The following is a 22063-nucleotide window of genomic DNA, read 5'->3' as shown; positions in this document are numbered from 1 at the left end:
CGGATTCTTAACCACTATGCCAGCAGGGAAGTCCTAGATTCCTATTTTTGATTTCTAATTTAATTCCACTGTGTTCACAAAACCCTACTTTGTGTGAATTAAATCCTTTTAAATTTATTGACTTGATCATGATCCAGAATGTGGTCTACCTTAGTAAATATTCCATGTGAACCTGCAGATATGCATTCTGCTGTTGTTGAATGGTGTGTTCTATAACTGTTAACTAGATCAAGTTGGTTGGTACTGTCATTGAAATCTATATCCTTACTGATTTGCTGTCTATTTTACCAATTACTACACAAGGCACATAAAAATATGTTCAATTATCTTTTTAAACGATTTAAGTAATGAGAAAAAAAACCTGTATACATTTACCCATGCAGTTACCATTTCTGGTATTCTCTGTTCCTTCGTCAGACCCGTATTTCCATCTGGCTGGTTCCTAAAGGACTTCCTTTAACATTTCTTATAGTGCACATCTGCTAGTTATGAATTCTTTCAGCTTTTCTATTTCTGGAAAAGTCTTTATTTCCCCTTCAGTTTTTGAAAGATATTTTATCTGGATATAAAATTCTACATAAGTTTTTTCTTACAGTAGATGTTCAAGATGTTTAAAGATGTTGCTTCACTGTCTTCTCCCTTGCATGGCTTCCAGTGAGAAATTTTCCTGGTTCCTCTGTATATTAACATTCTTTTTTTTATGGCTGCTTTTAAGATTTTCTCTTTATCGCTAGTTTTGCGCAATTTGATTATAATGTGTAACGCATTAGTTTCTTCGTGCTTATTTTGTTTGGGGTTTGTTGAGCTCTTAGATCTGTGGATTTATAGTTTTAATCAAATTTGGAAACATTTCAGTTATTTCTTCATTATTCTTTTAGTCCCCCACTGCCCCGCATCTCCAATGCATGCTTTTGTGGACCCCGATTACAACTATATTCAGCAACTGAAGTTGTCCCATAGGTCAATGAGAGATCCTTCTTCAAGAATTTTCTGTACCTTCTCTCTCCCATCTCTTGCTTTATTCCCATCTCAGACAAGAGGTATACCTCCTCCTATGCCAAACTATACCTTTACATGGGCTTCTGAGCCCGTTCACCTATCATCTCTTGGACCTCCCCTCCAATAATCACAAGTCCATCTCTTTCTCCCCATTGCTTCCCTGCCTAAAAGCCACACCAAACAAACCCAGTAAAATAAAACACAACATTAACACAATAAAACCTCTCTTGATCCTGCCAACCCATCAAGCTACAATCCTTCCACTCCTTTTCATAGCTAAACTTCTTCAAAGTGTAATCTATTTATTGTCTCCACTTTCTCACCTCCCACAGAGCCCTTAACAACCATATCCATCTTTAATGATTTACTAAACCTGCCTGTTCAAAAGCCCTCAAAGATTTCCTCATCCTTTCTGACTACTGCAGATATATTTAGAGACTAGACTCTCCTTGAAACTATTTCCTTCCTTGGTTTCTAAGACACAGCATTCTCTGGATTCTCTTCTTACCTTTCTGTTTGATTCATTGTTCATCTTTCCTTTCTCACTAACTAAAGTAAATATTCCCTACATTTTCTCTTGGCTTTCTTCTCTCTTTATATTCGCCACCTCTGAGCTCAACAAACTCTCTTGTTTATTCTATCACACACTTTTACGAAGCTGATGTACAATTTCTAATATCCTGCTTCTATGTCTGTCCAGAATTCCAGACCTACATTCCACCCATCAGTATCCTGAACTTAACATGCCCCATAGCAAATCAATCATGTTTTCCCCTCAAACCAGACAGTCTACCTGTTGTCCTCAATTGTGTTGCATCTTTACAGTGCAAAGATTGCACTTATGTTTTCAGAAACATGGGCCCTGGGCACAAAAGCAGAGTAGGTATCTATGCAATATATCTAATACTTAAGAGGGAGACCTTAGGCCACAAATGTCAATTAATAAATCATTTACTCATAAATAACAACTGTACTCAAAAGAACACATGGGATCTCTGAATTGAAGTCTGTAGGAGTGAGACAAGGAGAAAAATGAGGATTCAACATGGAAACAGAGGGTAGAAGAGGACAGTGTGAGGCCCTCCAAGATTCTTTTACACAGTCACATACACAGCTCTCTAAGGATAAGATTAACACTGCTACATGCACACACACACACACACACACACACACAACTTTAATTCTGTAAATATGGAAAACCTTCTAAAGGAAAATAATTAAGTCAGAGTTCCCCACTGCCTGTTCTGGGAAAAATGACTTGTGCCAGAAAATATAAGGCAGCGTGTGATAGGTGCCATTATTAGGTAGATAAAGAATTCTTTATGGGTGTCATTAAGTAGATACAATTCTCTGGGATCCAAAGATGATCAAATTAAATGGCACAGAAGCACCTGGCGAGTTTGGACTCAGCAGGAATTTCGGATTGGCTTAAATGCAGAATATAAAGAAACGTACAGTAGAAAATATAAAACTGAAACATGAAGATAAGGAACAGAAGTTCTGAAAACCAAGGCGAAGGAGTTTGGATTTCTCTTTACCAATTCCTTTAATTAAGAGTTCACTCTGAAGATCAAAATATCATAGAGTAACATTCCAAGCAGTGGAAGCTTGAGTTTAATCGACTTTCATTAACATTAACTAAACAATTTTCACAAGTTTCCAAAACTAACACTATGCCGTACTCGAGGTACAGGCTTTATTAGTATATACCCCTTTCTGAATATCCAATTTTTGAAGCTATACTATTCTACGAATTTTCATTTTTCAGACACGTATTTTCCAGGCCTTTCCAATAACCACAGTGGAAATATGTATCTATAGAATTATGCTACTTTAAAAAAGCTTTACTGGATGCACAGTGGTGGGCCAAGCCCCTAGCACACTGAGTGGAGTCAAGGGCCAGGGGCCAGGATCCAATTAATAAATTCACACAAGTGACCTTTAAAGGGTTCTTTTTAACAATTCTTCAGTGTAAACTATCACCTAAAAATCTTAATAATCCTTTATACTTATCACTGTGGCTAATACTTTTCTATTCCAGCTAAACAAATGTACCCAAGTGTACAATGACTATATAGAAAGTGCATTTTGACTGCATCAGGTATCGAATTTAGTACATGCCTGCTAACTCAACTTCAAAAATCTGCAAACTTTAGGCACAGAGTGTCCTACGTGACTGAAAAGAGACCAAATCTGTCCTAGGATCTAATACGGGATGCCTACCAAGCCATCACACATATCTGCTATATATGGTACTTTCCTCCACTGTATCAGATGCTTAGACATTGCTCTATCAGAACACTGGGGCTATCTGAAGGGGATATTAAATAGAATGATAAGGACAAGGCAGGAAAGGAAAGGAAGGGTATGTTCACAAGATCTCTTAAGGAAAATATCTATTCTCAAGGAGAGCCAAATACAGAAAATAAATTGAGTGCAACTACTTGATCACAAGACAGGAACTGTTCACTCTGAAAATATATTAACTGTTCCTAAAGTAAATCCATTTATTCCGCATTCCCAGGAAATATTAGGACTATTTCATAAAACTAAACAATATTTTCTTAATGTTAATAAAATTAAACTTTAAATCTTTATTTCCTAAAGTAATGTCTGAATGATTTTTTCACCTCTCCAGCTTTTTTCTAATGTCTTTTAATCAATTCATCTTAACATGAATATTTAAATAGTGAGTCTAAGATTGTTGATGTGTAAAATGTGCAACCATAATGGAAACAAATTAAATAATGGGACTCTAAGTATTATTCTAAAATTAATAATGAAGAAATGGAATAAAATAGAAAGTTTTCTATTCTTTTAAAAGTAATAAGCATTCTCTGAAAACTATAGCTCTCTCTGATACCACAGTAGTTCAGAAGACCACTCTTCATGGGCATATTATGAATGTGAGTTTCTCCTGCACAAGTCTTTTCAGGGTTGGGGCAGTGACTTTCCATGGCACTGGGCAAAGAGGAGCAATAAGAAGCACTCTGCAGCAAACAGAGTATCTGCATAACTACGGATTTCTCTCCTTCTTCTGGAGATAATCTCTAATGTTCACAAAAGAAATGTCAAGGAATACACTTTCATATGCCATGCACCCTAAAAACTGTTTGAATACCTTAAAGGATCTCCTCATTGCCATAAACCACACTGATAAGACTAACATGGAAATCATTTCCTTGACTTGTTTTTGTCCCAAGAAAATGCTTTGTAAACACAATGTAATACCATAAAGGCAAGAAAACCACCAAGAAAAAACTCTTAATTGTGTATTCCTGATTGCATTCAGTCTCTTAATAGAAGGTAGCCTCTTACAGAATTATGTTAGCTACTATAACTAGCTAAATAATTCAAAGAAGACATAAATCAAGAAATCTATTTTCAAATAAAGGAAAAGAAAGTCACCAAAAAAGATCTATGGCAGTACCACATCTGATGAAAGCAGAGTAAAAACAATATCCAGAAATTCTTAATAATGGCTACGATGATGTCATATCTTAGAATAATATTAGAGATTTATAACTAGTCAAATCTGGTTGTGCATATTTCCTAAGTTCAACAGTTAAAAGCTGATATTAACATTATAACAATCTTGACATAGTAAAATATTGAATCCTTCCAGTAAAAACTGTTAAAACACAACCCAGAAATGCAATGTATTATTTTTAAGACAGAAAACATTAATGTATTTCCAAATAAATCAGGGAGAATTTTTAACTATAAAGGAATGCAAAAATGTTAAGGGTCTTTTAAGGGCAGAGAAAATTTCCCTCCAAGGCAGTAATATCATTTGTTAGATGCTACATTAATAGCTAAAATATGTATTTTACATGTGTAGATATTCTGGGGGGAATGGGGTTACATTACTTATTTTGCATTTGACTCTGAATGAAGTTTTACAGCCCGAAAGTACAATATTAAATGTAACTTTTTAAAACCCCAATTTAATCCATAAAGGAAAAGTAGAAGCATAGCATAACGATTATGTATACACAATTCAATACAAATGTTAAAAAGCAATTTAACGTGTGCTTCAACACAAGAATTCAAAAAATACTCAATCCCACAAAACAGAAAGGCAGGATTTTTACACTAAATAGCCCCATCACAGTCATAGGAAACAGAACAGTATTCCCATTCCTTTCAATCTCAATTATCCAAGGCAAAAGATATTTAGGGGAAAAATACATTTTAAAGGAAATGAATTTATAAGAATCTAAAGAAGAAAAATCTGAACATTTTAGGAGTTGACCATGTTAAACGTAAATCAATGTGGGTATTCTCACCATCACATTCTAAGTACAGCTCAGAAGAACTTGGGTCACACAGACACTTCAAGTAAGTTTATGCCGAGACATGCTAAAAGTGGTGATGATTTTAAAGTAATTCTCCTGTTAAGGCAAGTTCTTACACAAAATATGTGAACTGTTGCAAAATTTGTAAAATATCATAATTGTAAGAATAACTAATTCTAAGTATGATTTTGAAATATTTGCTTAACCAAGCCATATATCCTCTATATGGAATTTACCAGCTAATACAGCACAGTGTACCCAGCTGAAGAGATGCAGATCACATTGCTTAGAAATGTATTATTAACTATAGTCTCATTAGTTGAAGTGTATCATCTAATTTTCACTCTGGAGTTCCTGTGAAATATGTGATCATAAGTGTTATAAAAAATAATTCCTAAAAAAAATTTCCTATTACTGCTTAAATATACAATGGAATACTTATATAGAAATAAGCAAATACATTAGGTTAAGCATGCATATTTTGGGGGCTTCCACTGTGCAAGCTAACAGTACTACTGGCCATCTTGCATACCCCTCTGAAATACTTATCAATATTCCTTTTTCTAAGAGAATAATCAAACAATTCCCAATCTCCTTGAATTTACATGGCATCTTTGTATTATAGACTGCCATCTAAGAAACATCTTCTATTTCCTGCCCATTAGACTAGTTTTGGGTTCACCACAACTGCCACCTCATTTCTGTTAAGGCAACTATGCTATATTTCAATGAGTAATAAAACCATAAAACCATTAAAACCATTAAAAAGAATATTAACATCCCAAAGAGATGAGTGAATTAATCTTTTAAATCAAATATGGAATGATATTTTCAAAGAAGATGTGAGGAAAATTTCTTCTACTTTTCTGCATTCAAAAATGTTCAGATGCAGGCTTTTCTACTAAAGGGGTGGATTTGAAAACCATGTAGCTCTAATTCAACTGATATTATGGTTTTGAACTATGTTCTAAAACCAAAGTTAAACTCAATTTTTTTCCCCATGAAAATGGCTTTGCTTAATGTAGAAACTGGTAAAGAATCCCACCTACAATTCAGAACTTCTGAATAAAGATTTGGCAACCTGAAAAACAAGCATCTGAGTATAACTGGTCCTTACTGTCATTCAATACAGCAGCTGTTTGCTAGCCTAAATCAAGCTCTGTTTTCCTTTTTTTTAAACATCATTTGAGAAAAATAAACATCAAAAACAAAAAAAGCAACCCCTCCTTCCCCCCAAAAGAAGTCCAGGTTCTCTTTAAATAACTATGAGAACTATGTAAGTTGCTTGGCGTATTTGTATTGCTTTACTTGGAATTTTAACTTCTTGACATTAATGTTAGAGAAATTTTATTTTATTATCACAGCTCTGGAAGAACAGACTAGGCCTAGTTTCCCACTGCTATACAAGCTGAACCCTCAGGGCTCTGTGTCTAAGAATCAGGATTTATTCCTCCCACCTCCACCCATTCTCCAAAAGGCCCCATGACTCTGGCTGGGAAAGACTGTGGCAACAAGTTTCCATCCACTATTAACTTTTGCAGCTGCTCCATGAAGCAGAAAACATCCTTCGCATCATCACTCATATCTATTCTGCCCATCTCACAAGTGTCAGATAAGCTTTTCTTTTTTCTTTTCAGAGAGTAGTTGATTTTAAATTAAGTTAAAACAAAGTATTTTGAAGATATGCATAATGAAAGACCTTCACTTACATGAAAAAAGGTTAAAAACTATATATGTAACTTGCTCATTCACATCAAGTGAGCACATTTCATCAAAACACGTGGTATGCAGAAAGGCACAATATATCAAATAGCTAACCTAGCTCCTGAAAAAGAAAAAAAAAATTAAATTAAAAGACTATAGGGCTTCCCTGGTGGCGCAGTGGTTGAGAGTCCGCCTGCCGATGCAGGGGACACGGGTTCGTGCCCCAGTCCGGGAGGATCCCACATGCCGCAGAGCGGCTGCGCCCGTGGGCCATGGCCGCTAAGCCTGCACGTCCGGAGCCTGTTGCTCCACAACGGGAGAGCCCACAACAGTGAGAGGCCCGCGTACCGCAAAAAAAAAGACTATAATAACAAGAGAGGGTTCCTCCCTTAACAAATCATTTCAAGGATTTTAAATTGGAAGATTAGTTTTTCAATAAGGAAATCTTAGGTAATTTCAATTACTGAGTATAGTGGATTGAATGGTGGCCCCAAAGATATGTCTACATTCTAATCCCCGAAACCTATAGATATTACCTTATATGACAAAAGATGTGATTAAGTTAAGGACCTTGAGAGTAGAAACATATCCTGGATTATGAGATAAATCCTAAATGCAATCATATGTATCACTGTAAGAGAGAGGTAGAGGGAGTTTCGAGAGACAGACACATGGAGGATAAGGTGGTATGAACATGGAGCAGAGAGATGCAGCCACAAGCCAAGGAGTGCCAAGAGCCACCAGAAGCTGGGAGAGGCAAGGATGGTTTCTCCCTTAAGGTCTCTGGAGGGAGCACGGCCCTGCCTACACCCTGATTTCAAACATGTGGCTTCCAGAATTCAACTGTGAGAGAATGAGCCTCTGCTGTTTTACCACCAAGGTTGCTGCAATCTGTTACAGCAGCCACAGGACACTAATACACTGAGGGAAATTGGTATTAAAAGAGTAGTCCTTAACCCACACAAAGTTAGTAAAAGGGAAACCCTATATTATAAATAAAATATATCACTGAGACACAAGATATAATGATATGGTAAGCCCAATTTTTATAGCTGAAACTTTGAAGCAAATTACTCTATAAAATTTTACATGTAACACTAACAGATATTGAGTGATACAGGGGGACCTTATAAGCAGAAGTTTTACCTAATCTCTAAATATTCAGCTATAATAATAAAGTGCATTAAGCAAGAGATAGGGAAATAAATTAATTTTCCAAATCAAACTAAAAAGTGGCAGAAATTAAAAACAATTAAAATGCCTACAAAATACACACGAGTAACTGTGGCTTCTGAAACTATACATCACTAGGTTGAAAGGATCCCACTATATGATCTGCTTGAATAGACAGAACCACCCAGAAACTGACAAAAAGGAAGAGAGTGACATCTGGGGAACTGTAAGTTACACAGGCCATAAAACTTGGAAGAGGTCATTTGAAAAAAAGAAAACAATAAATCTTTACTATCTGACAGCCACCTGGTCATTCTGAGACTTAAAAAACCTAACTTCAGGGCTTCCCTGGCAGCGCAGTGGTTGAGAGTCCGCCTGCCTATGCAGGGGACACGGGTTCGTGCCCCGGTCCGGGAAGATCCCACATGCCGCGGAGCGGCTGGGCCCGTGACCCATGGCCGCTGAGCCTGCGCATCCGGAGCCTGTGCTCCGCAACGGGAGAGGCCACAACAGTGAGAGGCCCGTGTACTGCAAAAAAAAAAAAAAAAACACCTAACTTCAATATCATCACCTTTAAAACTGGGATAGTGTCTACCTATCTCATTACACACAGTGATGGGCCATGGTTTGGGTCACAGCTTATCTCCACAAACTAGCTGACAGTTAGAAAGCTAACTATACTTGCTTTCTGAATAAAAAACTTCGGGGAACAGTTATCAGATTAAAAAAATTGAAAAACGTTTTAAAAGCATTTGGAGCCTCCTCCATTCTGCTGATATCTGGGGGTCCCAGTACTTACCACATCACTAGCACTGGAGAATTCGTTATTAACCAGACTTTCAAGAGCCATCCACCGAACCGGCCTGTTTTCGTTGTCTCCCAGACAATGATAGTCCATAGGGAACAAGTCTCTGGAGAGGGCATTGTCTGTGATCTTAACTTGAAGTGTGTCATCAATGCTGAAAAGTAGATATGAACATCAAATACAATTGAATACTGAAAAAATATGGACCACAATCACTCATAAATACAACACAGTTCCCACTGTGACTCCTGGAGAGAACCCAAATTCAGGGAACACTAAATATCAAATGACAGTGACAAGCTCATGGCACCTACACACAGTTCCTAGCAGCCAGGTCTTTGTGGATGACTTCCCTTCTGGCCAGATAGCTCATTCCACAGGCAATCTGAATAGCCATGTGGACCAGGTCTTGTTGAGAAATTGCCTGTGGTAACAGAAAATGACAATGTCTGCAGTTAGCACAAAAACTTTGATGGTAGTTATTTTATTCCACAATCTTACTCCATCCCAAAATACACCTACACACTAAGTTTTAAAAAGCTACTTCTTGACCAAGAACATGTTCCCATAGCTTCCTATACTTATACCTACTACAGTCCTTATCATTCTGTACTGTAATTTACCATTTACTTCACTCTCATCTGTTAGGTGTATCTCCCCAACATCCAGCATATACAGTAGCAGCTAAATAAACATCTGTTCAATGAATGCTGAATTCTAAGGGTAGTATTTCAAATGTTTATTATTCAATAACTTGTTCTTTTCTTTTACAATATTAAGCTTTTATTAGGAGGTTATCCCCCGGAGACCATTTTCAAACTAATGCTAGTTTACAGCTCTCTCTGATGTGCTCCTCTAGAGCTAATGTGCCAGGACTGTAGGTTGAGGAATGAAATTCTTCTCCAGGTGATGCTGGTGGGCTATGGCTGCCAACCACTTGCTGGAAACCCTGGCTACCAAATTATCACCGACAATCTACACCTCCAGCTACCACCAGCTTTTTTTTTGTTTTTTTTTTTGTACAACATGGACCAAATGGCTCTGTAAGGTCTATATCCATTCCTAGAAGGGAGATCTGGTACAAGTACCTTCAAAGAGTTATGAGGAAAATGACTGAGATGGTGTCACAGAGGGTTTGAGGTGATTATGAATAATAAACAATGGTTATACATGGAAAACCTTCAGCATCAGCAGAGTGTAAGCCTCAAGACAGGAATCACAAACCATCTCTCTCTAAATCAATAGGTTAGCAATATCTTCTGGTTCAACCTTGAGTTTCTTTTTACAGACTTCTAAACAGTTTATATACAGGAATGTTAACATCTACCTTCAAAGATATTAGAAGCTACTGGTAAATAATTGGTATGTGGGCAAATATTTCTCACCTGTGGATTATTGGCCTCTACTAATTTGCACTGCCGTAAAAACAATTTAAGATTCCCCCAATTCATGTAAGGCAATATCACCATGGGCTTTTCTCCTTCTTCTATACAGACATGGGTAATAGGAAGAAGATTTCTATAAAATAATAAAAAATCAGGAGAAACACAAGTGAAATCTGAAACTTCAGGGGGTTATTTTTAACAAAAAGTGATAAAATAAAGATAACCTAAAACAAAACAAGAAAATCTCAAACTTACTTAAAAACATATAACCATTAAAAATGTAAAATTATAAATGCTCTTTTAGACTGGACTTTAATGTTTTCCACATACCCACTTTCTTGATAGGGAAAAATTATAAACTCAGTTGTTTCCTGTGGACTAGATTCTCTTAAGACACACTCTAGCCACACTAAATCTCTACTCTAAAGGGTAATCAAAGGGATCTAAAAAATGAGTTGACCATGAGCATATGATAACAGCCCATTTGGTTCATTATCACGCTTAAAAAAGAAAAAAAAAAAGGGGCCCCAACGCAAGTCTGCAGAAAAGAATATGATAATCAAGAGCTTGAAACTGTCACAAAAAGCCAAGAAGTTCTTAGCAGGTCACATGGGATTTCTAAATCCTAAATTTACCATTTACTGTCTGTGTGACCATCTCTCTTGGCCTTAGTTTCCATACCTCTAACATGGGGATCCCACCAGCCATACAATGTTGTGGTGATATACAAATAAGGCCAAGCATGCAGTAAAAAAAAATCTTGTTCCTTTTAAAACCTCCATGGCACACATACTTTCATCCTATTGCCTAATGACACCTCTTCCATTGGTACCTGGAAATAACTGTTAATTTTTCCCAAGGCTATGTAACTTTTTACATAATTACCTCATTTCCCCCACTAAGCTGAAAATTCCTAGATGGCAAAAACTAAAGTGAACTCCTTTTTTACACCCAATGCTTTGTATTCTGTGCCACAGAAATAAGCATTTAATAAATATTTGGTAAGTAACACCAAACAACAAGCTGAAAAACATTCCTCCTCCTTAACTTGGAAAATTCTGCCTCTAAGGATATTAATAAGGAAATATTATTAAACATATGAAAGCTATATGAACAAGGATAGTTAATGCAGTATTAATAGTAAAAGCTGCAAACAACAAGACTGTCCAAAAGTAAGGAAGTACAGCCAAATAATAGGATGGTATATAACAATTAAATAGTCACAAAGGGATGTTACAAGAATATGAGTAAAAGCTTACTTATAGGAAAGCAAGATACAAAATTCACATATGCTTGCAGGATAATTACAAGTATGGGGGCAAATACAACTCTGCACAGAAGTATGCCAAGAGTTGTTGTTTTTGAGTTGCGAGACTTTAGATCATTTCTACCTCGCTTTTCTGTATTTCCTAAATTGTCTCAATTGAGTATGTATCTCTTTTAAAACCACAGTCACACGATTCTGGCCTAACAGTGCAGAAGTGAAAGCTGTGGGGCCCCCCTCCTGCTGTGCAGGAGTTACTAACAGGGAAAGCACTGACCCTGAGGAGCCGGGAAAATGAGGACTCAGAGATCAGTAAACCTGTATGCGGCAACTTCTCTGTAAGGCTTCTGCTTGCCTTACAGCCCAAGAGTGGCAGTGATGATTAGTCCCACTTTACAGGCGAGGGAATCCATGAAGGTGGTAAGGGGTGAGGTAATTTGCCAAGGACAAACAGCCAGCACATAGTGGAAAAAATTCAAATCTTCATCTGATTCTAAAAACCTTATGTTTTCCACTGGATCACTGGACATTCCCTCCCAGGGCAGCAAGACAGAGTCTCTTTTCACACCGAGACCCACACATACTAAAATGACTACAGCAGGAGGATGGAGGGAGGGGGAACTGGAGGAAGGCAGTCAAAGGTACAAACTTCCAATTATAAATAAGTACTAGGGATGTACTGTACAACCTGACGACTATAGCTAACACTGCTGTGTGATATACAGGACAGTGGGTAAGAGAGTAAATCCCAAGAGCTCTCATCACAAGGAGAAAATTTTCTTTCTTCTTTCTTTCCCTTTTATTGTATCTATATGAAAACATGGATGTTAGCTGAACCTACCATGGTAATCATTTCACAATATATGTAAATCAAATCATCATGCTGTATGTTTTAAACTTATACACTGAGGTATGTCAATTATTTCTCAATAAAAGTGGGAAAAAATGACTACAGCAGGTGTGCACTCAGGTTTAACTGCCTACCATGATTTCAGGAGTAATATAAAGAGCTGCCCAATCTCTTTAACCCTCCCAAAATTATTTCTCTGCACCTTTCCTCATGACTGAAATTCACTGAGCAAAGTTAAAGGAATCTGACCGAAACACAGGAAGTTTGCTGGATGAGATCAAATCACTTATTCTATCACCAGAGGATTAAAAGCCCTCCGGGAGAAGTAACAAGCTGCATGAAAATATTTCAAAGAATAAATGGCTGCTCTTCATTCTGCCCAGTTTATAAAGGACAGGAAGATAAAGAGGAAGATATGGGATCCATAAGAAGAGCGGATGAGGCAGAAGCAGGTGCTATAGAGGAAAGGCAGGTTCTGCAGGGACTTGAGGCAAGAACTGGTCCAGTTCTCAGTCTTGCCGAGCGTGCCTGCAGAGTGAGAGCCATGAGGCATTCAGCAAAGTGCCCATCATCAGGCACCCTTGGGCCAATGGAGAGTCAAACTACAAGCAGAAATAGCTTGAGTACTTTTTATAAAGCATGTCTGATGGAATTTAAATAGATCAACAGCTATCTTTTATTTATACAGCTATTTTAACTTATAATAAAAATTATTCTAAAAAATTCCAGTGGAAAAAGGAATGAAAAGAAAGAATTTCAAGATGCTTTAAAATATTTCAACACTTTAAAACTCTTAATCACGGAATGTTAAAACAGGAAGTAAACATGATGAATTACATACCAAAACTAGTTTTTTAAAAAAGGTAAAATCAGAAACTAGGTGTCATTTCTTGCTGAGTGTATTGAGTTTGCTTGATAAATTCTATAATATGATCACTGAAGATCATTATTTCTTTTTTAATTTTTTTTGCGGTACGCGCGCCTCTCACTGTTGTGGCCTCTCCCGTTGCGGAGCACAGGCTCCGGACGCTCAGGCTCAATGGCCATGGGTCACGGGACGAGCCGCTCCGCGGCATGTGGGATCTTCCTGGACCGGGGCACAAACCTGTGTCCCCTGCATCGGCAGGCGGACTCCCAACCACTGCGCCACCAGGTAAGCCCATTATTTCATTTTTAACCCTCATGCCTAGCAGTGTTCCAAGTGCAAAATGGGCACTTAATGAATGAGAACGTATGCATACACAGAGCCATGAACAGTCTAGACATCAGGGGTCAAAAGAAATGTGTTATAGGCCCTAGTCCCCTTAAAAATGAAATAAATTGCTACAGTGAGTAGAAAGAACCATATACTTTCTACACATTGACAATGTGTTTTGCTCATTAAAAACCAGGAGTCCTGGTATCACTTTATGATGAGGAAGAACAATTAACCAGGATCAAACCATAACTTGCCTTTAGAAGACATTCCCTAATCACTGAACGTACAGTAACAAATAACCCTAATTCAGTATAAGTCATCCCATTCCACCACCTAAGTGTATCCTGGGGCTACTAATTCATCCTAGTTGGATGCTGGAAAATCCTATAGCTTAAAGCTGCCTGAGAAAATGCTGCAAATACTTGCTCTGAACATTTTTCAGCCAAAGCACCTTTGGGCTACTGTGGATATAAAACTGCTTCTTGAGAAAATCCTGGCTTTGTCTATATCCCTGCCACCCACTTCTGTGCTGATGTGGTACAGACCTTTCATCAAGGTAAGAATACTAGCTAAGTACGTAAGTACTAGGTTAACATTACATACTAGTATTAAACACTCTGGTTCTTCCTGCTAGGGTCAGCATAATAAATCAAGTACTCCGAACATTGTCAAAAAGGACATTCCCAATTGATCATTACCCAGTTCTTGCTTTGTTACTCAGAGGAAACAAAATGTGTGTGTTTTTTTGTTTTTAGAAAATATAGTCTAAAGGGTCAGTTATCTATCCATTCCTCTGCAAAGGACTTCTATTCTTGGAATGAATCAGTGAATCAGGTCAATGGAAGGTAACATTCTTAAATCACATGACTTTAACCCTTCAAAAGGACATCTTTAGTCCCTCATTACTGTGTGGTCAATTTTTTTCAAAGGTCTCTGGCTTTTTTATTTTCAATGAAACTAAAAAGTATATCTGTTCATTATCTTAATCAATGTCCCAAGTATATGATAAAGCTAATGACATCTGTCCCAGAATGTGAAACCAGAAAAAGTTTTCTCCCCAAGAAACATGTACATTTCCTTCCCTTCTAATACTGAGATGTATCAAACTTTGTTTCCTTCAGCCTTGCTTGCCCAGAAGCTAAGAGTTGTTCTATGTTCAATCACAGTAAAAATAATTGTCTCCTTAATGTTGGCTTATTTGTCTTCTTTTCCACCATCACAATGCCAAAAAACTCAAGTTCATTTTCATTACCATTTTATTGATCTTACTATAGCTGCCTTCTTTTTAGGTTCTCAAATTCTTTTGACTATGAACCAAAGTATAAATAAAATTCAAAAATAAAACTCTGCACAGTCATCTTATTTTTTGGCAGAACTCAAGTAACTGCTCAAAGTACACAGAAATTACAATGCATAATGCCTTTTGCACACATCACTTTCTTTTTTTTCCAGAAGTCCATAAATATCTTCCAACAATGATGGTCACCATTCCATTTTTTAAACATATGTGATCAAATTTTCAGTAGGCACACAAATTAAGCTGACTCTGTATAGTGCTTTAAAACAACAACAACAAAAACCTTGCCCAAATATTGATACTGCACATTGTGATACTATAATTATGCCCTTTTTGGCTCAGAAGATAGAATCTCTTATTATAGCTCTGTGAAAAGGACTGATATAAAGCTTTTAAAAAAAGTTCTTCATATACAGAACTGTAAGTATTTTTTAAAAATCATACTGCAAACTAATGATAAGAGACTGGTTAAATAAAATGTGGTGCATCCATTCAATGAACTACTATGTAGTCTTTTTAAATGTGGATGTGAATTTATAGTTACTTACATGAAAAGTTAGATACATTGTTTTGCCATATATCAAGAAGTGTGTTAACCTTGTTAAAGATAATGGTATTGTGATTATATAGAAAAATGTCCTCAACTTTTTGGAAAATGCATGCTGGAAATGCATTGAAAGTGCTAAGATATCCAATTTAGTTTAAAATATTTCCACACTTGCAAATATCTATCTATATCTAACTAAATAGACGATAGATACATAAACATGCACAGCAAAAATGGCAAATGTTAACCACCAATGTATTCAGGAGGTGGGCTTACTGGTGTTTATTATTCTTTTCTTTGGTACTCTACATGTTCAACATTTCATAACAAATATTTTTTAGCATATGTATATCATTATCCTACTTTTTAAAGGGAAAGATGCACATAAATATAAACTCTTTCCTGAAAGCTCAGCTGTAATTATCCAGATGTGGGCTTACATACTCTTCTTTATATTTTACTGTGTTTTAAAATTTTGTGCAATGAGCATGCATTTCACTTTTATATTCAGGAAAAAAACAAATTAAGCTATTCCAGAAATGCTTTCTATTAACAGCACATTACAACATTCTTAAAAATGTAGCATACAATGCTACCATGCTTAACACAATGCTGGGTGGCTTCTCCTCTCACCTGTGATGAAGACCTCGTAGCTTACAACTTTCAGTGAGCATCATTGTCACCTGAATTTCAGAAGCTTGATCTACATAAAGAAAAAGACACTGTCATATATAGTATGATAATATTATACATATGACATCAATATTTTCTGGTATTAGTAAGTAACTATCTCTAACTGTATGGTAAATTTCATCAAAAGTTACAGGCAAATCTAAATAGGTCTAGCCTAAAATTCTATTGTAGTAGGTAGAGTCTCATTGACAAGGTCAACATTTACAGATGCCATTAAGGATAAGTTTGACTATGTAAAAATCAGAAACTAAGTAAGGTTCCAGAAACAAAGCAGACAAAGTAATAACAGACTGGAAAAATATCTGTAACACATAAGGCATATAAAGGGCTGATTTCGTCTTTTCCCCCCTTCTTTAAAGAACTCATACGATAAGAAAAAATCTGAAAAAGAGGCAAAGGATATAAACATATAGTTTACTAAAAAAACAACACAAATGACCAACAAAATTAAAAAAACGACTTTCTGCTTCATTCCTCAGTAAAGAAATGCAAATTAAACGAGGAGATGCCATTTTCCTCATCAGATTGGAAGAGACAAAAAAGTCAGCTACCTGTCAGTTTGGGCAAGAGTGTGAGGAAACAGGCTCATCCACAGTATCTTGGGTAGGTGGGGGAAACAACATCTAACAAAATTTTTAATACCTTTTACCATCATCAATCCCACTGCTAAGAGTCTACTCATAAAAGCTCATCTATATATAACATAACAAGAATACTGTTCAATTATAACAACAAAAAAACTCAAAACAACCAAAGACCAAAGTGCCCATCACAGAGAACTAGTTAAATTAGCACGTAAGAATAATATGCAGCTACCTTAAGAAAAAAAAGTCAGATTTACATGTACTGACAGAGGAAAATCTGCAAGACATATTAAATTTTAAAAGCAAGATGAAAAACTGTGTTTGTGCGATCAGTTATATTTCAAAATCAAATTTATTTGGAAAATTAGATATATTTGGCTGTGTTTTTCTTCTTACTCACAGAGGGAATCATAGGAAATTGTTTACGGTGGTTACTTTTAGAGATGCGAGAATTTACATTTTGCACCTTTCTGTCCTGTTTAAATTTTCTAACCTTATAAACATAGAATTAGAAAAAAATGACCACAGGAGTTCTGACTGGAGATTGTGGTGCATTTTATTGTTTTCTTCTTCTTACCTCTATGTGGTTAAACAAACAAAAAGAACTACTATTATATTGGTAGAAAAAGATTTAATTTTCATATAATAGCCCAAATTAGCATGATTATTCCATTTTATTTTTAGCTTCTGAACTCATGGTTTTTGGTCCAGGTAACAAACAGAACTAAAACTGGCTTTTAGTTCAATGTTTTTGAAATAAAACATGATAATGCAATTTACCAATATCTTTAGTGTGCACCTTCAAAAGAATTTGAAGCCATTAAATATTTGCACAAATCTACAAGGATGCCTTCTCTTATAGGGACCACTATTTTAATAAGTATAGAAGATTTTCTCCCCTGTCTGAAAAGAACATTTCCATTAAGTGAATAGTATATTTTCATTATAAAATTGAAAATGAGTTTTAATTTTTTTAATGGTTTTTAAATATCAAAAACAAAATTAACAGTATACCCTTAAAAATACTTTCAAAGAAGCCAATAATAGATTTGTATGCCAACAATTTAAAAAATAGTAATAATAATTTATAGATCTTCTGATCAATGCAGTACGAGGGAGAAGAAGATAGAAAGATGGGCAAAGCCAAGATCCACCTCCCAGCCCTACCTAGTAAAATGCTAAACCAACAGTAAAATCCAGACCTCTAAACTCAGGCACCATGATTATACACTCAATCCTTAAAAGTGGAGCTGTCAAAGCTGAGAAATAGTCAATTTCATTTACTTCCAAGACTAACCCGTGGAATCACTCCCTCTCTCATTACGTGATATTAGTGTTCCCTTTCCAGACCACTTCACTTAGTTAAAACTTTTGTAGGACTACAAAATGGGTAGACAAAAAGCCAAGGACTTGGAATACTTGCTACTTCTTTGAAAAAGCACTTTACCTCAATGTCTGCTGAAATAAACTCTAGTTGTTTAAAAACTGCTTAAAATTTAGGAACATTTAGTAAATGGCAGAATATGCCTTTTTACTCTTTCTGTAATCTAAATAAGTGTTAATAAAATTATGGCCAGAACTATTTGGGGACTGGAAGGATCTTTTTTTTTTTTTTTTGCGGTACGCAGGCCTCTCACTGCTGTGGCCTCTCCCGTTGCAGAGCACAGGCTCTGGACGCACAGGCTCAGTGGCCATGGCTCACGGGCCCAGCTGCTCCATGGCACGTGGGATCTTCCCGGACCGGGGCACGAACCCGCGTCCCCTGCATCAGCAGGCGGACTCTCAACCACTGCGCCACCAGGGAAGCCCTGGAAGGATCTTTTTAGAACTGAAAACTAGTAATAGTTGGAGGTCTGTACCCATTTGGTAAGAGTTTACCTTCTTGTCAACTGGTACAGAGATCCAAGTAAAATGAAAGGTAATTTCAGGATGTGTCATTTTTTGCATAATTTTTTAAGTTTTTAACTTTGATAAGCATGTTCTATTAAGCCAGGGACACTTGAGCTGGATAATGAGCTAAGGAAACTTTGGAGAAAAAATAATTTTATACATTTAGTAAGAAAAAAATCATTTTCCTGGACACCTTACCCAGTCTGGTCCTAGTCTTATAATTTTAAATACTGAAAGGTCTATCTTTAAGATGTATACATTTGAAAAGAATACTATACAATAATTTATATTCTAAAAGTTACAAGAACAAAATGATTTTTACAAAACCCTACTTATTTCTAATTTGTAAAAAATTAGAAGCTATAAAAGAAAACAAGAACTTAATACAAATAACCTCAAATTAATTCATTTATTTCATGGAATTCAATTTCACAATATTCACTGTGTGAAATTCAGATTCCTAATTTCAATCTCTGGAAATTTATATTGGGATATCCGTTAAGTCTCTGTGAAAAATGGTAACTTTTAAGAAGCCAAACTCCAATTTCCTGCTTATGCCTAAAAGCAAAGGTAGGGACTTCCCTAGTGGTGCAGTGGTTAAGACTCCACGCTCCCAATGCAGGGGGCCCGGGTTCGATTCCCATCAGGGAACTAGATCCCACATGCATGCCACAACTAAGAGTTCACATGCTATAACTTAGAGTTCGCATGCCGCAACTGAGGAGTTGGCGAGCTGCAACTAAGGAGCAGGTGAGCCACAACTAAGGAGCCCACCTGCTGCAACTAAGACCTGGTGCAACCAAATAAATAAATAAAATAAATATAAAAATAAATAAGTTAAAAAATAAAGGTAAAGTAACTGATCTTTTAAAAAATTTTTGCATTTTTAGCTCTACTTTTAATTGTATAGCATGTAACAAAGCATACATATTTGTGAAAGAACTTTGTCAACTCTACGTAGCTTCAATTAAAAAATAACATTCCAAAAGAATAAATCTCAAAGACACTCAATCATGTGGAGTTATCTAACAATTTTAAAGCAAATACCGTGGTCAGTACACTTCCTCTGTGTTTCCCACGCAAATCATGACCACATCTTGGCTAAGGACTCACTATGCTTTCTCTTGTTTCCATCTAGCTCAGAGAGAACATTATAATTACAGTGGTAAGACAGAGAAACAAGCAAGTGACTACAATTCAAAGGTACATGGAAAGAGAAATCTTATCTTGTGAAACAGTCCCAGTATCTGCATTGTGTTTTCTTATCACTATTATTTCCTTTCCCCCCATTTCCAATCCTAAATCAACCCAATTCTATACAGAAACCTCTTTTGTTAATTCAACATTCCTTCAGAACAAATTAATAATATCCCAGTTCTAAATTATCCATAGAATATTTACAAACCCCAGAAGAAATATTAGAATTAAGGGGGAATGTTTCCTTTAAAAAATGGAGAAACTGTAACAAAAGGCAGACATTATTAAACTTAGGGCTCAAATTTTACATCTACCAAGAGTAATATGTAAAGTATCCTTCAAAACTAGTCAGAAAACCTAGTGGGACCAAACCTAAAATTCAATCTTTAGAAGTGTTTTGGGGTTAGGAGAAGTGAATGAATAAATTCATTTTATTAACTGTTAACTTACTTAACAGTAAGTTAAACCATCTGTTTAGAAAGAAGAACGTGTGTGTTTATAGCATCCTTAAACAAGCAATTTTGCTAAATTAAAAGAAATCAAATTCCAAAGTTTTTTTGTTAGATTAGTACAACCCAACTTTTTAGAAACAATAAACACAAACCTTTCATGCTTCCTAAGAATTCCTTTAACTAAATTTAGAAACATAAGTTCTTATAAATTAACTTTGTGAGCTTCACAAAATTGTCACCTCCTACTCATAAAACTGAATTTAATTTTGCCCTCAATTTCTGCATTTGGAATGCTAAATTTGTTTTTCCAAAATTAATAACTAGTTATTTCAACTTACATCAGACACTGTCAGACATTAAGCACTCTTTAAATTACATTTTCTCTCTTAAAATGAGCAAATAGACTTACCTAAGAATTATTGAAGCTTTTACAAAGCTTAAATATACAAATCAGTTATAAATCATTAAAATTCTAATATTATAAAAGGACTTGCTAATTTACCAGTATTAGGCAATAAGCCATATAAAAACATTCTAGTATATGTTGATAGGGAATCTCTAACTGAAAATTTTATATAAATCAGTAAGTGAAATCAGTAAGTGAAAAATTAAGCATCACATTTCTCCAAAAGGAGAATATGTGAAAATAGGTATTCTGTTCATGAAAATATAAACTATCACTACCTTTTAGAAAACAATCTGGCAACAACTATCAATATTTTAAATGTAAACACCTCGTGGGGCAGCAATTCCAACTACAGCTATACCTGCAAAACTCTACCAAGAAATAATACACACACACACACACACACACACACACACAGCAAAAAAAAGGGAGGAGAGGGAGTGAGAGAAAGGCAAATAGCACCTCTTCACATAAGGTTCAGTGGGTCTGGGGGTCATTTTTTTTCTTTATAAGTCCTCAGTATTGGGGGTGGAGGGGTGCTGAGATGGAGGGAAAACTACTATCAATGTTTTTTAAGAAGGAAAAACCAAAGAATTTTAACCTAGGAAAAACATAATATTAGATATAGCAAAAATGAAGTCAAGTGGATGCAGTTTATTTAGAAGCCTGAGTAATATCTAATAAATATATAATGTCTTAATTTATTAGCTTCTATGTTCTATACCTTAATGCAAACAACACAAATCTCCTAAAAGTTTAGATTGTATGAGCTAAATTAACATGGACTGATTAATGATTAAGGTCTGGCACACACTGAAAATCTGAAACAATTTTGCTGACATAAGCCACCTTAGACAGAAAAGCAGTATGGAAACGGAATGGGAAATAAAATCCTACCTTTAACTGTTTTTACAAATGCTTGTTTTTCCTTATTTGGATCTTTTTCATCTACTAAAATCCCATGGAAAATACGCCCAAAAGTACCTAAAAGGAAAAATAATAATTATTGAGATCATATGATAACATTCATAAAACTATAAGTACAAAACTTTCTGGCACAATACAACTTAAACATAACAAGGGAAAATGTGATCAACATTACTCCAGCCCTAGCATAAAAAGACTCAAATCTTTGTTTTTTAATGACTGTTAAAGGCTCTTTTTAACTACAAAATATCTTAACTTGCCTTTTGAAATACCAAATTTAAACTATATATGAGAATTCATTCTGAAATATCCTAAATAAACTAATGATATAGACAGGAGCACTGGAGATCAGTAATGGGGTATCTGTAGAGACATTTATGAGTTTCTAGGCTTA

At 35.8% G+C, this 22063-nt stretch overlaps 1 protein-coding gene across 4 annotated transcripts in view; it reads right to left on the bottom strand.

The window, feature by feature from the left end:
* The window catches only part of RYK (receptor like tyrosine kinase), a 100220-nt gene that overhangs the window by 17727 nt on the left and 60430 nt on the right, over positions 1-22063 (bottom strand). For all 4 annotated transcript variants that reach the window (XR_004476407.2, XM_004278928.3, XM_033404064.2 and 1 more), the window contains 5 exons: positions 21640-21726; positions 16154-16223; positions 10365-10497; positions 9294-9403; positions 8974-9133 (listed from right to left, as the gene is read on the bottom strand). Coding sequence is in view for 3 of the 4 variants with exons in the window: in XM_004278928.3 (XP_004278976.1) it covers positions 8974-9133; positions 9294-9403; positions 10365-10497; positions 16154-16223; positions 21640-21726 (560 nt within the window). In the remaining variant the exon portion in view is untranslated. The remainder of the gene's footprint in view (positions 1-8973; positions 9134-9293; positions 9404-10364; positions 10498-16153; positions 16224-21639; positions 21727-22063) is intronic.

Source organism: Orcinus orca, chromosome 5 (assembly GCF_937001465.1).
Source record: "Orcinus orca chromosome 5, mOrcOrc1.1, whole genome shotgun sequence".
Taxonomy (NCBI): Eukaryota; Metazoa; Chordata; class Mammalia; order Artiodactyla; family Delphinidae; genus Orcinus; species Orcinus orca.
Note: the sequence above shows the minus strand (reverse complement) of the source record. Positions and strands in the feature narration are given on the sequence as shown.